The sequence below is a fragment of the Felis catus genome, chromosome D1, assembly GCF_018350175.1.
Source record: "Felis catus isolate Fca126 chromosome D1, F.catus_Fca126_mat1.0, whole genome shotgun sequence".
Lineage (NCBI taxonomy): Eukaryota > Metazoa > Chordata > Mammalia > Carnivora > Felidae > Felis > Felis catus.
Window position 1 is genome coordinate 21,865,701 of NC_058377.1, and position 18,588 is coordinate 21,884,288.

The window sequence follows — 18,588 nt, forward strand, 5'->3', positions numbered from 1 at the left end:
CAGCCAGAAATCTGAAGCATCAGAGCAGAGAAAGTAGTACAATTTCTCCTTAACAGATGAGGAAATTGAAGTCCAGAGCGATGGTGTCTTCTAATTGGCATAAATGGGATCGGAACGCATTTCTGGGCTGGTCATTCCTGAACGGGTTGATTTCTGGTGAGGGAAACCTATCCCTTAGATTCTATCTTACCTGAATGCAGCCTGGCCCTGGGGTAAGGGGCAGGCGTCATATCCCATCTTTTAGTATCCTGGTGCTTTAGAGAGAATGTGTCGCTACCCCCTCTCTCATCTACCCCAACTCATTTCAGCCTCATGGTCTGCTCGGATTTAAGCCATTTGTGGGGCGCCAGACCCCAAGTTCAGCACGGGCAGAGGAGGTGCTGAAAGAACAGCTCCCAGGGCGCTGCCTCCCACAATTCTGTCTCCACGCCCCAACCCCCACCACCCCCACCACCCCCACCACCCCCACCACCCCCAGCACCTTTGCTTCCGGCTTTGCTAAATTCAGGGCAAAGCTGACTCGAGAGGGTAGGAAGATACCTAAACACCTGTTACTTTGTTAGTTTGAGGCCACAGGGGCCAGCGTGTGGATTGAGGGTGGAGTTTTGGGACAAGCCTGCCATCCTTTGACAAAGTCTCTGGTTCACTGGAGCGCTGCCTGCCCGAATACTCCAACTCTTGAGTGTGCTTACTGTGGAGCTCTACGACCGTATAGCAGACGCCTCTCTGGATCTCGACCTGTTCACCTAGCCCCTCCCAGGTCAGAAGCAGCGACCCCACTGAGGTGATCTCATCATACAGAAACTGATGACTGAGCTAGAACTCCACCACTCAGCCATCAATACGACCTTACCCCAGATCGGAAGCCCCCGGTCTCTCTTCCCTTGACACCCCAATGCTATCTCCAGCCTAGGAAAGTGAGCGAGTGAGTGTGTGTGTACACGCGCGAGTGGACGGGTGGGTGGGCGGTGGGGGACTAGATCTTCAGGTAAAAAGAACTGCAGAAAATTCGGAAGCAGTCTGGACGGAGGAGAGGAGATCATGGTTTCTCCCCACTGCTCCCCGTGGGAAGGACCGTTATCAGGATGTGCACGAGTTTTGCATCAACCCCTCCTCTTTTCTTGAACTTGCCTTTACAGAAACAATGTTGCTCTCTTTGTCTTTGTCCTGGACTATCTGATTCATTCAGTCTCCTCAAGAAGGTAAAACAATTTAATAGACAATGTCAGAGCACAGTAATGCAAAAGTATGCAAATCGATGCCAGAGGTATGCATATAGCTGTTAAATGCCTGGGAGCCTGGGGCTCCGCCCCCCCCTCCGGTTTTATTCTTGTTCTTAGCCTCCTGCAAGAACTAGTAGATTAGAGCGTCTGAAGCAGGACTCCGGTTCAGGACTCGGCACCTTGTCCCCTGGCTTCTCGGCTGCCAAACGGGCGGCCGCGGGGTAAAGGGGTGGACGTGCCATGCAGTTACTCCCCACCCACTCCCAACTTCCGCTCCAAACCACCCCAGCCTCCAGCACTGCGCCGCTAAGACCCCGGACTTGGGAGGAAATGAAAGCCAGGGCTTTGACAGCCAGGGGAGTGTTCTTGCTCTTTTGCCTAAGGGCCGTTAAAAGAGAGATGGGATTCTTGTTTTAAAGTCAGTCATAAGGGCAGAGTCCGACAGAGCCTCGCCCCTCATCTTGGCTGCTTTGAGAAAGGAGGGAAACTCTCCTGCGGTGTCCAGAGCCCGACCCAGGACGCGGGGCGCGGGGCGGGGACTCCAACTCGCGCGCTACGCAACTCTAGTCTCTGGCCCTGCTAGTGGCCATCCGGGTGGGGATGGGAGGGTGGAAGGAGGCGGATTAATCCCTTAATTACGCCGTGATCGGCGTGGCACCTGCTTTCCGCCCGCCCAGCTCCCGGGGGACCCCGGCACTGGGGGGTGGAGAGAAGGACGAGGGAAGGAGGAGGGCACGCGGAGGCACGCACCGTACCCAGGCGCGCCGGCAGGAGAGCGGCACCGTGGCTGGGGCAGTGCGCAGAGGCTGTGGAGGGGCTTTCGGCTCCCGGCCCGCGGGTCTCAGACCCAGGGGCTGGGCCCCGAGCCCCCCGCCCCGGTCCCAGTTGGGTCGCGCCATGCTGCGCTACCTGCTCAAAACACTGCTGCAGATGAACTTGTTCGCGGACTCCCTGGCGGGGGACATTTCCAACTCCAGTGACCTGCTCTTCGGCTTCAACTCCTCGGTAGCGGCGCTCAACCACAGCCTGCTGCCCCCCGGCGATCCCTCTTTCAACGGTAAGACCTTGCTCCATGGGGACCTCAGATCAAGGGATGGAGTAAGGTGGGAGGGCGTCGTGGAAGGGGAGGTCAAAGAGCTCCTGTCCCAATAACTGGGACCAAGCGGCGCCTCCTAGCGCCTCCTCCGGATTGGGGACCAGGGGATAATTTGGAACTTCTAGCACCCGAGTGGAGGTATCGACGGAAGATCGAGGGCTTGGGAGGAGATGGCTGCTAAGTCCGTTGCTCTCCACCTGCCCCACCGACCGCCACTGCCGCCCCAAGTGAGGAGAACCGTGGCTGGTGACGGGCAACTACGGAGCTTAGAGTGGCTGGGACCCACTGCAGGGAGGGCAGAGGAGGGAACGCGGTGGCCAAGCCGCGTCACTTAGTGACTCACCCAGGTAGCAAGTTTTCCTTCGGGACCCTAAGTTTTCCAAGAGCTCACTTAGAATTAGGGTGAGGAAGCTAAAATGTTGGGTGTGTTTACTACAGAGGGCGACAGACGCTGAGACCGTTTAGGGAAACTCAGAAGTTTGCCCCTCAGAGGTGGAACTCACCCCGGCCCACCCCGCGGAACTGCGGCGGGCTGGCTGCGCCGGCGGCGAGGTCGTTACCGCTAATTACGGTGATTAATAAATGACTAGACAGCGCGCTCGCCCCTAGCGCGGCGGGGAGGCGGCCAGAGTTGATCTCCCGGAGTCTGGGGAGAGGCCCGATCGCGCCCCCTGCGGGCGGTGTCGGGAATCCCCCGCTTTCCCGGACCTCTTTGCGGGTGATTTCCCCCGTGGTTCCTGCCCAGTCCCCATCCCTTGACATCCACCCACTCGAATCTAGGGGCAGCACGGTCCTGGAAACTCGAAGATGACGGTAAAGGAGACCTAGACAATGTGCATGTGTTTGTGTCTGGGGTACTCCAGGTGCTGGGGGAGGAGCCCCAGAGCCCTATTAGCATGATCATTAGCTATTCATTAGCTGCTGTCTGAGCCTCTCCTGAGACCGGGAATGACAGGGAAGAAATTCCAGGGAAAGGGCGCCTGCAGCTGTGTCTACAGGAATTAGGGGGAAAGGGCCGACCAGAAGGGTGTGGTATGTACACGAAGGAGCAGGGACGAAGAAAGTCGGAAATGAGCCGGAGGTCTCCAAATTCCTGACCCGCTGTAGATTCCCAGGAGGGTAGGCACAGAGAGAGCCCTTCTCACAGACGCCCCAGACACACCTCCGTTCCCCCAGCGCTCTTAGGGTGTAGGTTCCACCATACACTGCCTCATTCAAGCTGGAAAATGTAAGGAGGTATGTAGGGAAGGCGTTGATGGCCACATTTTGCAAGTGAGGAAACAAATTCAGAAAAGATGAAAAGTACCCCAGGGGTCACAGAAGCAACATAAAGCTTAGCAATAACAAACCTATTTCCAGTACACTCTAATGATTTGTGAAGGGGAACAAAGGAATATTGGGGCCTGTTAGAATCTGAGTCAGGTACAGACTATAGTAGCCAAGATAAGCTAAGGTAGGCCAGGGAGGGAGAGCCCTCAAGTCATCACAGAATTGACATATATATTGAGCCTTCCCTCAATTGCTTTACATATATTATGATCTGAAGACAACCCTGTCACTACTCCCATATTTAAAATAAATAAACTGAGACTCAAACAAATTCAATAATTTGCCCAAGTTCTTGCAGTCAGGAAGTGTCAAATCTGAGATCCCAGCCCTACTTGGTTCCAGGACGACCCCTGAGCTCTTCACCACTCTAGTGTTGCTCAGGATGGAGGTCTGTCTAAACCGGATGGGGACGAGGTGCAGGGGAAGAGACGACCGAGAAGCAGAGATCTCCATTTGGAAGGAAGCAACCGGAGAAAAATTACTCCCTTCCCTAAGTAGGAGGGACACTAATCTGGTCCTAGCCAGTTAAATAAATTCTCCCCGGGACAGTACCAGCATGGGGCAACCTCTTTCCGGCCTAGTCTCCATAAGAACTTCTCAGGGTAGGGGTGGGGAAATGAAACCCGATCCCACACGAAGCGTGAAGCTACAGGGAGGTCCCTGCGGATTTTGGAACAGAGTGGGAGGGGCGCGGGCGGGGAAGGGTAAGGTAGAAAACAGAAGCGGGGGTAGTCCCTGGTTATATCGGAGGACACCAAATCACGCGAGGCAGCAGCGGCGCCTACTGGCCGCCATGGGTTATGAATCCACTTCAGAAGAAGCTGGAAGTGTCTGAGCCTAACGGGTTCCAGGATCCTGGATCCCAAGGCAAGTGCAGAGGATGAAGCCAGCAGAAGTCTGTAGGCCAAGTGAGAGGCAGGAACAGAACATCCAGGTGAATGGATCTGATGAGTCAGGAAGGAGAGGAATCCCCTTCCCAGTGGTTCTTAGCCTCTATCCGTCGATCAACCTGTAGAATAATCTGTTGAAAACTTTGCACCTCTAGAAAAGGAGCCACTACTAACATTTTCACTACCATTTTCACTCAAGTCCTATGACTCTACAGGTTTTTCCAAGCATGATTGTCTGGGGTGTCAGTAAGAGGGGCACCTGGCTGGCTCAGTTGGGAGAGCAGGTGACTCTTGATCTCAAGGTTGTGAGTTGGAGCCCCATGTTGGGCATTGAGTTTACTTAATAAAAAAAAAAAATTTTTTTTTTAAGAAATGAAAAAGAAGAAGAAGGGCTCCATGTCCATGCATTGGCTCCAGGTTAAGAACCCCTTCTAGTCCAGTCTCTAGTCGGATCAGTCTCCTCTTACCTTTCCTAAGGGAGGGACTCCAGGCTTGTCCCCATTCTCCATTTTTATGACCCGCGGCCATGCAGAGGGCCAAGAAACAAGTGTTAGCTCTGGTGCAGGTCTTCAGGGGCAAGGACAATCTGAAAACCAGTGAGGGTGGGAGACTGAATAACAGTGGGCTGGAGGGGAAGCCCTGTCACTCATACTTGGCCAGAGAGAAGGCTAGTGTCTGTCTTTGGGCAGCCTAGAAAGCCAGCCTAGGAGTTGGTGTCCTGATTCCTCTACCGATCTGCCTGTTTGTAACGTGTGTCCTCACCAGCCCAAGAACGTGGGAGTGCCTTCCCAGAGGAGACAATGGACCCTACAGAGAAAGGGTGGGCAGGGTGGGCAGGAGTGGTTATTTTTCTCTCTGGAGCCTCAATCTCTCCCCTAATTTCCCGGTCTAAATGCTCTGTGCCAACACCCCTACTCTTAGCGTCAAGGGTCGAGCCGGAGGACGCGATGCCGCGCATCGTGGAGCAGCCGCCTGATCTGTTGGTCTCCAGAGGCGAGCCGGCCACTCTGCCCTGTCGCGCGGAGGGCCGGCCCCGGCCCAACATCGAGTGGTACAAGAATGGGGCGCGAGTGGCCACTGCGCGCGAGGACCCGCGCGCTCACCGCCTGCTGCTGCCCAGCGGGGCACTCTTCTTCCCGCGCATCGTTCACGGGCGCCGCGCGCGGCCCGACGAAGGTGTCTACACTTGCGTGGCTCGCAACTACCTGGGGGCAGCGGCTAGTAGAAATGCCTCGCTAGAAGTGGCAGGTGAGAGTCCGCACTGTCCGCTGGTTGCTTCCCCAGCCTAGGGGAGGCGGGAGGGTACCAGATAATCCGATCCAGAACCAGCCCGATGTCAGCTCCTTCAACATCTTCTTTGGAGACCGTGACCTTTGGTCTCTAACATCCATGCCTTGACCGGAGGGAGGAAGTGGCCCTGGTATTTTGGCCCCTGGGCAAGAGTTCCCGTCGGCGGTGATACAGCCCTCCCCAAAACAATTGCCTTGTGTCTTAACCCAGTTACTCCTGTTTATTCCCCTGGTCATTCATTCTCACTGTCTCTTTGTCTCTGTCTCTGTCTTTGTCTGTCTGTCTCTCTTTACAGTCCTCCGTGATGATTTCCGGCAGTCTCCTGGGAACGTGGTGGTGGCAGTGGGGGAGCCAGCGGTAATGGAATGCGTGCCCCCCCGTGGCCACCCGGAGCCTTCCGTGTCTTGGAAGAAGGACAGTGCAAGACTCAAGGAGGAGGAGGGAAGGATCACGGTGAGGAGGCGTGCCCTGGCTGGGGATCTGACTAAGGGCCAGGGCCAGAGCCATCATGAGAGGTGGGGCCACAGGTTAGGGGGTTGGGTATGTCTCAAAGGAGGAAGCAGTGAATCTCAGGGTCTTGGAGGGGCGAGGAATAATGTCTTAGATGTGATAAGGCAGGAGATTTAAGGTCAGGGTATCAGCTGACCAGAGGCTGAGAGGCAGCTATTAAGTAAGGGATAAGTTAAGGATGGATAGGAAGAAACTGGTATGAATTAGGTGGGGAGCAAGATGCCCCAGGGACTTGTGGGAGGTGGTTTGGGCTGTGGGAACAAACACAGACCTGAGCCCCACCTTGGGTAAATCACTTAAGGAATCCTTATCTGATAAGTGAGTCAACTTTATAGGTTTTCATTAGTTTACTAGGAGGATCAAATAAATAAATATACTTTGATGGTTACAAAAGACCAAAGTTACCATTATTACTCTGCAGATTCGTGGAGGGAAGCTGATGATGTCACATACACTCAAGAGTGATGCAGGGATGTATGTGTGTGTGGCCTCCAACATGGCAGGAGAACGGGAGAGTGGGGCAGCCGAACTTGTGGTCCTGGGTAGGCACAGGGAGTTTGGGAATTATGGGGGTGTGCAGCCTGGGCAGTAAGAAGCTGTGCAGATCCCTTGACGATTCACTCCTTCCCGATCCATAGAGCGACCCTCATTCCTGCGTAGACCTGTGAATCAGGTGGTCCTGGCAGATGCCCCCGTGGATTTTCCATGTGAGGTGCAAGGAGATCCGCCACCTCGTCTAAGATGGCGCAAGGAAGATGGGGAACTACCCACAGGCAGGTGAGAAGCCCCCTCCTCCTGCCTGTAAGGAGACCCAACCACTCAAGAGCACACCCTGCCCTAGAAAAGGGACAGGCAGACACCCTCTCACTTGACAGCTCAGAGAAATCTGTTACCCTGGAGCCTGTGGCCCCTCCCCTCTCCAGTCCCCAGCTCCTTTTATGGGTCCATGGGTACCAGCCTCTGTCCCTGTTGAGGCCTACCTTATCTTTAGGTACCCTGATCCTGGTGTCTGTCTGGGGGAGAGAGAAGGGGTCTCTAGCTGTGGCCAACCCATTCTGGGGGTGGGGAGTGGAGCAGGTATGAGATCCGGAGTGACCACAGCCTTTGGATCGGGCGTGTGAGTGCGGACGATGAGGGGACGTACACCTGTGTGGCTGAGAACAGCGTGGGCCGTGCCGAAGCATCTGGCTCCCTCAGTGTTCACGGTGAGGGCCGGCCTGGGACTGTCAGAAGCAGGGATGAAATGAGGGACCAGGGAGGCTGGGATGAAGAGGAGAATGAGGGACAAAGGACAGAATGGGAGATATGGTGGTGGTGGGGGGATCCCTTGACACTTCTAGAAGGAGAGAGCTGAACAGGCTTGAACAAGAGATGGATATCTGCTCTTACTTAAGCCAAGCTTGGGCTTCTCTCTCCTGTTCCCTCAGTCTCCCTTCTGAGTACCCTGACTCCCTGTTCCTTTATCCCCTCCCCCTTCCCAGTCCCTCCCCAGCTGGTCACCCAGCCCCAGGACCAGATGGCAGCTCCTGGAGAGAGCGTGGCTTTCCAATGCGAGACCAAAGGAAACCCCCCACCTGCCATCTTCTGGCAGAAGGAGGGAAGTCAAGTAGGTGGCCAGCTGCATGGTGGGCCTTCCCACAATCTTCTCCTCTGGGTCTTAGCCTCCCCGCTTCTGTATTCTCTGCACACTTCTCTCTGTTTTACCTTTGGTCCTCCCAGAAACGCTTGCAGGTTATTTGGGTGGGTCAAATAAGATAATGAATATAAAAGGGCTAGCTAACATACCGAACACTTAAAAAAAAAAAAAAAAAACTGATAATATGTTTAGGTGAAAGGAAATAGTCCTGTATGGTAATTCCTTGGAGAATCCTTCTATTTTAGGCAAGGCTGCCCTGAGGATGTAGCACATCCACTTGGATGCCTCCTCTCCCAGACACCTGAGGTCTGGGCTTTAATACGCTGCTCTGGAAAGTGTGTACTGTACCAAAGCTGCTCAGCGAACAGCATTACTTGCTCATCATTTTACAAGGGACTTCCACCAGGGGGAGCTCACAGGCACCCCTCTCCCAATCTTCGCAAACAAATTGCTGATTGCACAACAGGAAGGAATATTAACTGAAGTTACAACACGAGTCCCGCCCACTAGGTGAAAGGTGGGCATTTTGCTCCTAGGAAGCAGGGTCAGTATAATAAAATAAGTCTGCCTAACTCCACCTCCCTGGAAAACCAGCTCTCCCACTACCTCATTTCAAATCCACAGCCACAATTTTCCAATATCTTCTCTAGCATCTGGGATTGCTGTATTTTAAATGAATAAAAATGCTGGTGGTAGTAGAGGGTGGGAGTAGGTATCCATCAGGGGATCAGCCTGGTGCCATTTACCTGTGACCCAACCACCTTCCCTACCTTCCATGTATCTAGGTAACGTAAAATGTTAAAGCCAGAAAGAAGGGGAAAGTTTTTGACAATTATCACACAATGCATTAAAAGATTTTCATATGTTTAATCATTTAATCCTCATGACTATCCTCATGACTATCAACTTTGTGGAAACTGGGGCTCAGGAAGGTTAAATATGTTGCTCAGAGTTTCCCAACTAGTAATCACAAAGCTAGGAAGTGCACCCCAATATCATCTCATAAAATTTCCACATTTTTGTGAGTCAATCTAACTATTTTGCCCAAGGTCATATAACTGGCTGGGGACAGTATGAACTAGAACCTTAGGGATTCTCTGAATTCGGGGGTTGATGGGAATGGGGATCTCTCTGCCAGCTGCCTGTTCATTCCTTGTCTCGGTTCCTGGCTTTGTCCACAGGTCCTGCTTTTCCCCAGTCAGCCACTTCAGCCCAAGGGGCGCTTCTCAGTCTCTCCCAGAGGCCAGCTCAACATTACTGATGTGCAGAGTGGGGACGCTGGCTACTATGTGTGTCAGGCTGTTAGTGTGGCCGGCAGCATCCTGGCCAAGGCCCTGTTGGAGGTAAAAGCAGGTAAGTGCTCATGGAGAGAGGCCTGGCCCCATGGCCTGGAAGGAAATCATGGCTTAAGGACATCTGTTTTTCTTGGGTTCTGTATCATATGTCTGCAAGGGGAGGGGCGTGTTCCTGAGACATGGCCTTGAAGTTAGGAAATCAGCTACAGAAGCCAGTAATAGATGGCTGGTTCCAGGCAGAGACTACAGATGATTATCGAAACCCTTCCAATCTCCAGGGGAAGGAGGGCTGAAGGAGCAGAGAAGGAGGACAAGGGGCTGGTTTCCTGAACCCAGGATCCTCTCCTGAGGTGCCCAAGTTCTTCCTCTCTCAGCCTCCTCCTTGGACGGGCTGCCTCCCATCATCCTCCAGGGACCAGCCAATCAGACGCTGGCACTTGGCTCCTCTGTGTGGCTGCCATGCAGAGTGACTGGGAACCCTCAACCTAGCATCCAGTGGAAGAAGGACGGGCAGTGGCTGCAGGGGGATGACGTGCAACTCAATCTAATGGCCAACGGTACCCTGTACATCGCCAGGGTGCAGGTGAGTCTCACCCCTGGGCCCTGAGTAACCAAGAATGGCCACACAGTCCACATGCCCAAATCTCAGAAGTACCCTCTGGGACTAACTCCATTTCTACTCCTCTGCTTAGACCGCCTAAAGTGTACAATGCCCTCACCACCCTTCTGTATACCCACCGCCACCCCTCGCCCTACCTTGATCCACTCTGTTTGCCAGTCCTCTACCCTCTCCCGCAGGAGATGGACATGGGTTTCTACAGTTGTGTGGCCAAGAGTTCCACAGGGGAGGCCACATGGAGTAGCTGGCTTAGGAGGCGGGGTGAGTTTTGTTTGTCCCCTTGCTTTGCCAGCACCTTCATCCAAACCTGCTTCGAAGGTACTCAGTACCTCCCTGAGCCCCAGAACTGATTTATCTTCCAAATGCCACGGCCATGGTGGTGAGGAGGAGCTTGACACAAGTGATGCCCTTGGGAGGCAGATGTGAGGAGGGGTCAGTTCAGTAACCACGTCCCCGTCTCCACCATTACCACTGCCACAGCCCCAGAGCTTCTCTGGGAAGGAGGCTGGTGACGCAGGTGCCGTCCCTTTCCCATCCTTCTACTGAAAGATTATCGCCTCACTGCAGAGGACTGGGGAGTTTCGTCAGAGCCCCCTACGGAGCCCAGTACCCCTCCAGGGCCTCCCTCTCAGCCACTGGTCACTGAGATCACCAAGAACAGCATTACCCTGACCTGGAAGCCCAACCCGCAGGCGGGGGCCACAGTCACCTCTTACGTGATAGAGGCCTTCAGGTATGGAGAAAATGTTGAAAGCAAACCTGGAAAGTTGGAAGAAGGGAATCTTATGTCCTTAGGGTCTTTGCTATGGTGGGGAGAGTTTTGCCAGTTCCCTCTCCCAGGGCAAGGAGATAGTAGGGGGCCACAGAGAATGGGTGAGGGGTTCCCAGGCTCAGACAAGTCTGTCACCCCATTCCTCTTGCAGCCAAGCAGCTGGCAACACGTGGCGGACAGTGGCAGATGGCGTGCAGCTGGAGACACACACTGTCAGCGGTCTGCAGCCCAACACCATCTATCTGTTCCTGGTACGAGCTGTGGGAGCCTGGGGCCTCAGTGAGCCCAGCGCCGTCTCTGAGCCTGTCCGCACCCGGGGTGAGTAGAGCCAGAGTCCCTGACTCAAGGCTATGACATGAAATGCTGCAGAGCACGCCTCCCCCCCCAAACCACGGGAGCACAGCCACTCTCTTCTGCTGTGTCATGTCTCTACTGTGGCCCAGCCTGGAGTAGGTCAGGCCTCCCTCTCATCTAGGGACAAGAGAAGAGGGGATTACCCACAGATAACGTAGCTTATGAGGACTGGAAGGGACACTGGAGAGTTCATCTTCATGTTGGAGATGAGGAACTGAGGTCTTTAAAGGCTACATATGTGGTTATGCAGAAAGTAGATTCACATTCGCTGGACACACAGGCCCACCTCTGGAAGCTATTCCCCTGACCAGCCCCCTCCTGAGGCTGGGATGTGCTCTGGAGGACTGAGGATACAGTCGGTACAGCACACTTTCAGTCTGACTCTATCCTTGGTGGCCCTTGCTGAGTGGGCTTTTTGGTCAATAGACAGCAACCCATCCAGGCCAGTGGAGGACCCATGGAGAGGCCAGAGGGGACTGGCTGAAGTGGCCGTGCGTATGCAGGAGCCCATAGTCCTTGGGCCCCGGACCTTGCAGGTGTCCTGGACTGTGAGTGTGGCATGGGGACAAGGTTAAGGGCAGGGACGATGATGGGGGTGGTAGAGATCTCCAAGAATGGGTACGGGAAAGTGGGAAGTGAGTGGCTGGGAAAGACAGGTAAGTGGAGGAGGGACAGGACCTGGAGGACTTGTGTGGTCCTTACTTCTCCTTCTGGTATGCTTTGTCCTGTCTCCTGTAGGTAGATGGCCCAGTCCAGCTGGTGCAAGGTTTCCGAGTGTCTTGGAAGGTAGCAGGCCCTGATGGGGGACACTGGACAATACTGGACCTACAGTCCCCAAGCCAGCAAAGTACTGTGCTAAGAGGACTCCCCCCAGGGACCCAAATTCAGGTCAAGGTGCAAGCCCAAGGCCAGGAGGGGCTGGGGCCTGAAAGTCCCTTCATGACCAGAAGCATTCCTGAGGAGGGTAAGGGAGGTGGTACACAGAGCTGATGAACAGACAACAGGAAAGAGGGAGAGGGGGAGGATAAAGGTTTGCAGGGGGAGAGCAAGGGGAGTTGTGGGAAGAAAAGATACCTTCCTTCCCTAAGATGTCAACCTGGGAGGGGGCAGGTTGGGGCAGGAAGGGTAGCTGGCATGACTGTGTCTTTCTCACCATGCTCTACCCTGGCCCAGCCCCCAGTGGTCCCCCCCAGGGAGTGACAGTAGCCCTGGGGGGTGAAGGCAACAGCAGTGTCACAGTGTCCTGGGAACCTCCACTCCCTTCCCAGCAAAATGGGATCATCAAGGAATACCAGGTACAGGGTTTGAGAAGGGACTGGGGAGGGGAGGGAGAGGGAGGACCTAGGGGCTAGGATTAGGGAGGAGGAAACCCAGGACTGGCTTTGGGGTTGGAGATGAGGTTGGGGGAAAGGAGAGAGGTTTCAAGAGTATCCCTCCAGGCTGAACGATGCCTGGCTAAGCCCCGTCTACCATTCAGAGCTTCAAGTTTCCACGTGAGGCCAGGATCCCATTTCAGACTCTCTGAACCCGGGTCTCCTCTCCCCAGATATGGTGCCTGGGCAATGAGAGTCGCTTCCACCTCAACCGGTCTGCGGCAGGCTGGGCACGCTCCGCGGTGCTCCGGGGACTGCTGCCCGGTGTTCTCTACCGGACCCAGGTCGCGGCGGCCACCAGCGTGGGCGTGGGCGTGGCCAGTGCCCCGGTGTCAGTGCAACTGCGTGAGTCCGGGGGTGGGAGTGGGAGTGGGAGTGGGGTGGGGGTGGGCGCGCTGGGGAACTGAAGTGGGGTCCTAGTGTAACCGTGCCTGCGGGGTCAGGGATGACCCCTTCCTCGCTCCCGGGTTTCCAGGCCCCTAGTCCCCTCACCTCTCTGACCCCTACAGCTTCCCCGCCGGGATTGGAGCCTGGGCTCGAGGTGGGCCCGGGGCTGGCGGAGCGGCTGGCGAGGGTGCTGCGGGAGCCTGCCTTCCTCGCGGGCAGCGGCGCCGCGTGCGGGGCGCTGCTCCTCGGGCTCTGCGGCGTCCTCTACCGGCGCCGGAGGCAGCGCAAGGAGCTCAGTCACTACACGGGTGAGCGGGACCTGGGGCCCTGCGCGGGCCGAGGGGCGCACTTGGGCTTTGGGAAGACCGAGAGGAGCTCCTTGGAGTGGGCGGAGCCTGGAGGGAGGGAGGCGGGCGGAACCGAGAGCGGGACGGGAGGGGCTCACGGCTCGGTGAGTGGGGGGGCGGGGAAGTCAGAAGGAAGGGGTCGCACCACAGCTCAGCCCCTTGCAGAGGGGCGGGGTACGCAAAGATGGGGCAGGGAGCCGACGGGACTGGGGGAACGGCGGAGCCCGTACCTGAATCTGGGGACAGGGGTAATATTTCCCCCTAAGATGCCTCGATAAGACAGCGGGCTTTGCCATCCGTCTCTGTATAGAAGGGGCAATTCTGGAGAGGGGGAAAACTCACTTCCCGAAAGGCGGGGCCTAGCAGCAGGTGGGTGGCCAGGACCCTGGACGTTAAATTGTGGGGCGGGATCTGGGTGGAAAGGTGGGGCCCGCTGAGAGGGGCGACTTGATTTCTGCTACTCCGCCCATAAGGGGCGTGTCTGGAGAGATTCAGAGGTCTCTGAGATCAGGGGGCCCCCCCATCTTGGCTACACATAAGAATCACTTGGGAACTTTAGAAAAAATACTGATGCTTGAGTCCCACTCCTAGAAATTCTGATGAAATTGGTCCAGGGTACAGGTTGAGTGGTGGAATTGGGACCGGGGCCAAGAAGGGGACAAGAATGTGAGTATTTCTGACCCTTTCTCCATTTACCCTCCTCTTTCTCCCATGGATTCCTTTTCGGAAGCCTCCTTTGCCTACACACCTGCAGGTAAGATATCTCTGCTCCAGTGGGGTTCAGACCCCAAGTACGGGCCCTTCTCTCACTCAGTGTCCCCCTCATCTTCCCCAGTGTCCTTCCCACACTCAGAGGGCCTCTCTGGAGCCAGTTCCAGGTAATCCTCTTAATTCATCTCTCAAGGATAATCCCCTCCATCAAGAGACTATTCTCCTTCCTCCCCAGGCCTCAGTGCCTCCCCACGCTGCCTACCACCTGTCACCCCCAAATTCTCCATCACTGCCCTAGGACTCCTGGTTACTCTTACATTCGCTGGCCTGTTCGGGCTCTCGGTCCCCAGCGTTCACGTGCTTTCCCTCAGGCCACCCATGGGCCTTGGCCCCGCCCCCTACCCATGGCTAGCAGACTCGTGGCCCCACCCATCTCGAAGCCCCTCAGCCCCGGAGCCCAGGGGAAGCTGCTGCCCCAGCAATCCTGACCCAGATGACAGATATTACAATGGTGAGGAGTTCTAATTCTCTCAGGGGCACACCTGGCCCCCAACACCCTTCTCTCCTCTCAACCTACTGGGGCAAACTGAAGGGAGCCGAGGATTGCCAGTCTTCCTGAGGTTGGTCAGTCCTTGGGGAGGATATGAGTTGGGGGAGCCTCTCTCATGCCTAACCTTCACCCTGGTTTGGAAGTAAGGCTTGGGAAGGGGGAGAAGTTGGTCCGGTGGGATCTCCTTTTGCCCTCCATTCTCCTGTTGTCCGCTATTTTTCTGTCTCTGCCCCCTGCCCCTTGCCTCCCCCCCTGGCCTCCCTCTTTCTCCTCCTCAGAAGCAGGAATCTCCCTGTACCTGGCTCAGATGGCCCGGGGTCCTGCCGCCCCGACTGAGGGTCCTGTCTACAGCACCATTGACCCAGCTGGGGAGGAGCTGCAGACCTTCCACGGGGGATTCCCCCCAAATCCCTCAGGGGATCCAGGCACCTGGAGCCAGTACGCTCCTCCAGAATGGAGCCAGGGGAACAGTGGTATGACTGTGGTTCCAAATACCCCCCCCCCCTTTTAGCTCTGAGCAGAGGATCCCCAAAGAATATCCTTTACCGTTCCCCTCTGGGACCTAGCCCAGCATTTTCTTCTGACATTTCTCATCTGCCTCCTATCTTGGTGTGTCCCCATCCTACCCTCCTCAGGAGCCAGGGGAGGCAAAGTAAAGCTTCTGGGAAAACCTGTGCAGATGCCCTCTCTCAACTGGCCAGAAGCCCTGCCACCACCTCCCCCTTCCTGTGAACTGAGCTGCCTCGAGGGGCCTGAGGAGGAGCTGGAGGGCGGGTAAGGATGTGCCCTGCTGCGGATGCCCTATACAGATGGGACTGCAGGGCCTCCTGCAGGGGGAGGGCAGAGGCGCTGGGAGAGGAAGGGAAGAGGGCAACTGGAAGGCCAAGGGGAAGGTGTGGAAGCTACTCAGTCACCCCTGTTTGCCCCCAGCTCAGAGCCAGAAGAGTGGTGTCCACCAATGCCTGAGAGGAGCCACCTGGCAGAGCCCAGCTCCAGTGGAGGGTGCTTGGTCCCTCCGTCCCAAGGGGAAGCCCCCTCTCCCACATCTTCCTATGGACAGCAGTCCACAGCCACTCTTACCCCCTCACCTCCTGACCCTCCCCAGCCCCCCACTGACATCCCCCATCTCCACCAGATGCCCAGGTAGGGAGGTATATGATGCCTTGCACATTATAGGCCCTGGGTACATATCTATGGAGTGGATGACTGGATGGATAGATGAATGGATGGATGGATGGATGGATGGATGGATGGATGAATCTGGGACGCAGAGGTCTCATGGCCACGTCACAGTGGAAGTGTGATTTGGGAAGGAACGTGGAGGCTGACAAGGTCTCTCACTCCCTTCAGACTGTTTCTCCATTGGACTGGTTCTGCAAGCTTCTCGGGCATTTCAAAGACATGGCTCTCCTCATACTTGACTAGCTGGGGAGCCTTGTTGGGGGCAGGCTGTGCCTTATTCGTCTGAGTGTCTAGCACATGGTAGGCACTTAGCGTTTGTCACGTGAACAAATGCTGAGGCCTCATGTCATTGCAGGAGGGTGCCCCTTGGTCCAAGTTCCCCTCTCAGTGTATCCCAGCCCACTCTGAGTAGCCATGAAGGGAGGCCTGCTGGCCTGGGTGCTGGACCCACAGCCTCCCATCACCTCAGCCCCAGCCCTGTCCCTAGTACAGCCAGCAGTGCCCCAGGTGAGTCTGCAGAAGCCTTAACCTGCTCCTACTTCTCCATACCCTTCGGAAGCTTCTTTCTTCTTCATCCTCAAGCCTGTTTCCTGATCCTCTGTCTCACCTGCTCTTCCTGTCCCCTAATGCTACAGGGAGAACCCGGCAGGTCCCTGGGGAGATGACTCCTCCACTTCAAGCGCCCCGTGCCCGAATCCGGAAACCCAAGGCTGTTCCCTACCGACGGGAGCACAGTCCTGGGGGTGAGGGTGCCAGGGGCCTGAGAGATGGTGAAAGGAGGGGGAACAGGCAGGAAACCAAGGGTGAGCTCTGCTTGGGGGGGGGGTAGTGCTGGAGGAGGAAGCAGGTGCACCCAAATCTTGGGCTGTTCAGTCGCAGCCTCCTGGTGCCAGGGAGTAGGAGTGGGAGGAAGACTGGTATCAGGAGGAGCGGGAGACTCTGCTGAAAACAGATCTCTCCCCAGACTTGCCCCCGCCGCCCTTGCCGCCACCAGAGGAAGAGGCAAGCTGGGCCGTAGGGCTGAGGGCAGCAGGCAGCATGTCCTCCTTGGAACGGGAACGGGAGCGCAGTGGAGAGAGGAGAATGGTGCAGGCCGGGCCCTTGGGGGCCCAGCGGGGTCCCCACCTGGATGGTAAGGAGGGCCAGGAAAGGCCAGAAGGTCATCCCTACCCAAGAAGGTGGGACTGGCGGCTAGTGTAGTACAGCCATGAAGGACTAATGTTCACCCAGCTCACCCCTCGTCTTCAGCAGGGTTCATGCACTTGATCAAATCCTACACGATGTCTCTGTAGCTCTCTCTGGGAAAGATCCCCAGAAGTTGCCAAGTTGTATAGTTTCCCAGGACTGAAGCCCAGAAGAGGCAAGAGTGGGACTCCATGTTCTGTCCCTCCTTTCCCAAGGCTCCCTCTGCCCGGGAGCTCCCTCTGGGTGTCTGAGCAGGTGCTATGTCAAGGCCATGTGCTGGGTGTTCTGTGTCTCCTCAGCCCCCAGAAGGGCCTGGGCCCTATGCCTGCCCTCCACCCTCCTTCCAGATCTGGGATTGCAGTCAAGGTGGCACAGTGGGCAAACAGTGACCTTCTGCTCTCTGCCCGGGCTTGGTGGCCCTTCTCTCTTGTGCTGCAGAAGAGGCCTGGCTCCCTTACAGCCGACCCAGCTTCCTGTCCCGGGGCCAGGGCACCAGCACCTGTTCCACAGCTGGCAGCAACTCCTCCAGAGGCTCCAGCAGCTCTCGAGGCTCCCGGGGCCCTGGAAGGAGCCGGAGCCGGAGCCGGAGCCAAAGACCAGGACGGAAACGCGGAGAGGTGGGGGCTGGGGTAGGCAAACTATGGGAGACGAGAAGACTAGGAGGGGCGAGCCAAGGGATGATTGGAAACAGGAAAGGAGAGAAGGGCTTTCTGAGCAAGTGTCAAAAAGGAGGGGACCCAGTGGGTGAGGGGGAAGGGAGGGATCCTGGAGAACAGGTGACAAAGGGTGAGGACAAGGTGATATGTGGAGGAGCCTGGGCTCCCCAGAGGAGAGTGGGTTCAGGAGGAGGGCTGAGGAGAAAAGAGGCACGTCCCCCCCATAGCCTGTTTGCCAGGGCCTAGGGCCTTGCAAACCAGCCTCTTTCTCTCTCTAGGAACCAAGATGACCCTGGATGAGGATATCAGGAGTTCCACGGGGAAGGGCTTGTCCCTGGGCCGGGAGCCTTGGATGGGAGCCCCTCCCCCTGGTAAATGGGTGTGAGCAGAGAGGAGCAGGGGGGGCCCTCTTCCCTCCCAGCAATGATGCTTAAAAGCCAGAGAGCCAGCTCTTCCTACCTGAAACTTTCCACCTCTTTCTACCTGAAACTCATGTGTAAAAGGGACAAATAAAAAGAGTCTGTTCAGAGCTCTGGGCCCTGCTTGTCTGGTTTCATGCGGGGCATGGGGAAGAAAGACTGCGAGACAGTGTAGATCAAGGCACTCGCTTGAAACTCTTCTGTCAAAAGCACCAGCTGAGGACAGGGGCTAAGAGATGCTGGCCTGGCCTGCCTCCTGAAGGAGCTGAAACTTGTCCCACCTTCAGATAACTAAGCCAGGCTCTCCCTTGGTGCCCTCCTCTGTGGCCTATCTCCTCTCTAGGGGGAAATATGCCCCTAACAATAATAATACAAAAAAGGAGTTGGGGCACCTTGGTGGCTCAGTCGGTTAGGCGTCCAACTTTGGGTCAGGTCATGATCTCATGGTTCGTGGGTTCGAGTCCTGCATCAGGCTCTGTGCTGATAGCTTAAAGCCTGAAGCCCGCTTCAGATTCTATGTCTCCCTCTCTATCTGCCCCTCCCCCACTCACACTCTGTCTGTCTGTCACTCTCTCAAAAATAAATAAACATTAAAAAAAATTAAAAAAAATAATAGAAAGGAGTTGATGGGGGAAACCCCAGCCAAGAAGGGAAAACAGGCTTTTGTCAGGCTCCCTGACCCTGGATGTGTGCAAACAGATACCTCCTGGCCAGGCGAGACCCCAATGTGATGGGTTTGGCTGACACAGGATTTTTTAAAATAT

At 55.9% G+C, this 18,588-nt stretch overlaps 1 protein-coding gene across 7 annotated transcripts; it reads left to right on the top strand.

Annotated features, from left to right (window-relative positions):
- Nucleotides 1–583: 583 nt before the first annotated feature.
- ROBO3 (roundabout guidance receptor 3) lies at nt 584–17,934 on the top strand. 7 transcript variants are annotated; one of them, XM_045038482.1, is made up of 28 exons: nt 584–2,280; nt 5,460–5,786; nt 6,124–6,281; nt 6,760–6,880; nt 6,977–7,115; nt 7,416–7,543; nt 7,820–7,944; nt 9,156–9,327; nt 9,644–9,852; nt 10,068–10,149; nt 10,438–10,621; nt 10,812–10,978; nt 11,441–11,562; nt 11,753–11,978; nt 12,188–12,309; nt 12,561–12,732; nt 12,897–13,082; nt 13,852–13,875; nt 13,957–13,999; nt 14,204–14,343; nt 14,661–14,855; nt 15,018–15,156; nt 15,313–15,525; nt 15,920–16,071; nt 16,200–16,367; nt 16,529–16,696; nt 17,188–17,378; nt 17,684–17,934. In XM_045038482.1, the coding sequence occupies exons 1-28, from the start codon at nt 2,121–2,123 to the stop codon at nt 17,693–17,695; spliced, it is 4,245 nt and encodes a 1,414-aa protein (XP_044894417.1). In that variant the 5' UTR covers nt 584–2,120; the 3' UTR covers nt 17,696–17,934. The 7 variants fall into 7 exon arrangements, with proteins under 7 accessions (XP_044894417.1, XP_044894418.1, XP_044894414.1 ...); XM_045038483.1 differs by having other exon boundaries at nt 10,456–10,621; nt 16,200–16,307; XM_045038479.1 differs by having other exon boundaries at nt 13,852–13,999.
- Nucleotides 17,935–18,588: the final 654 nt, after the last annotated feature.

What these genes read in the sequence shown, in the direction of transcription:
- ROBO3 (XM_045038479.1), top strand. Translation starts at nt 2,121, where the DNA reads ATGCTGCGCTACCTGCTCAAAACACTGCTGCAGATGAACTTGTTCGCG. An exon ending in AGGAGGAGGGAAGGATCACG is followed by an intron (nt 6,282 to 6,759) that starts GTGAGGAGGCGT and finishes ATTACTCTGCAG; the next exon opens with ATTCGTGGAGGGAAGCTGAT. An exon ending in CCTGTTGGAGGTAAAAGCAG is followed by an intron (nt 9,328 to 9,643) that starts GTAAGTGCTCAT and finishes TTCCTCTCTCAG; the next exon opens with CCTCCTCCTTGGACGGGCTG.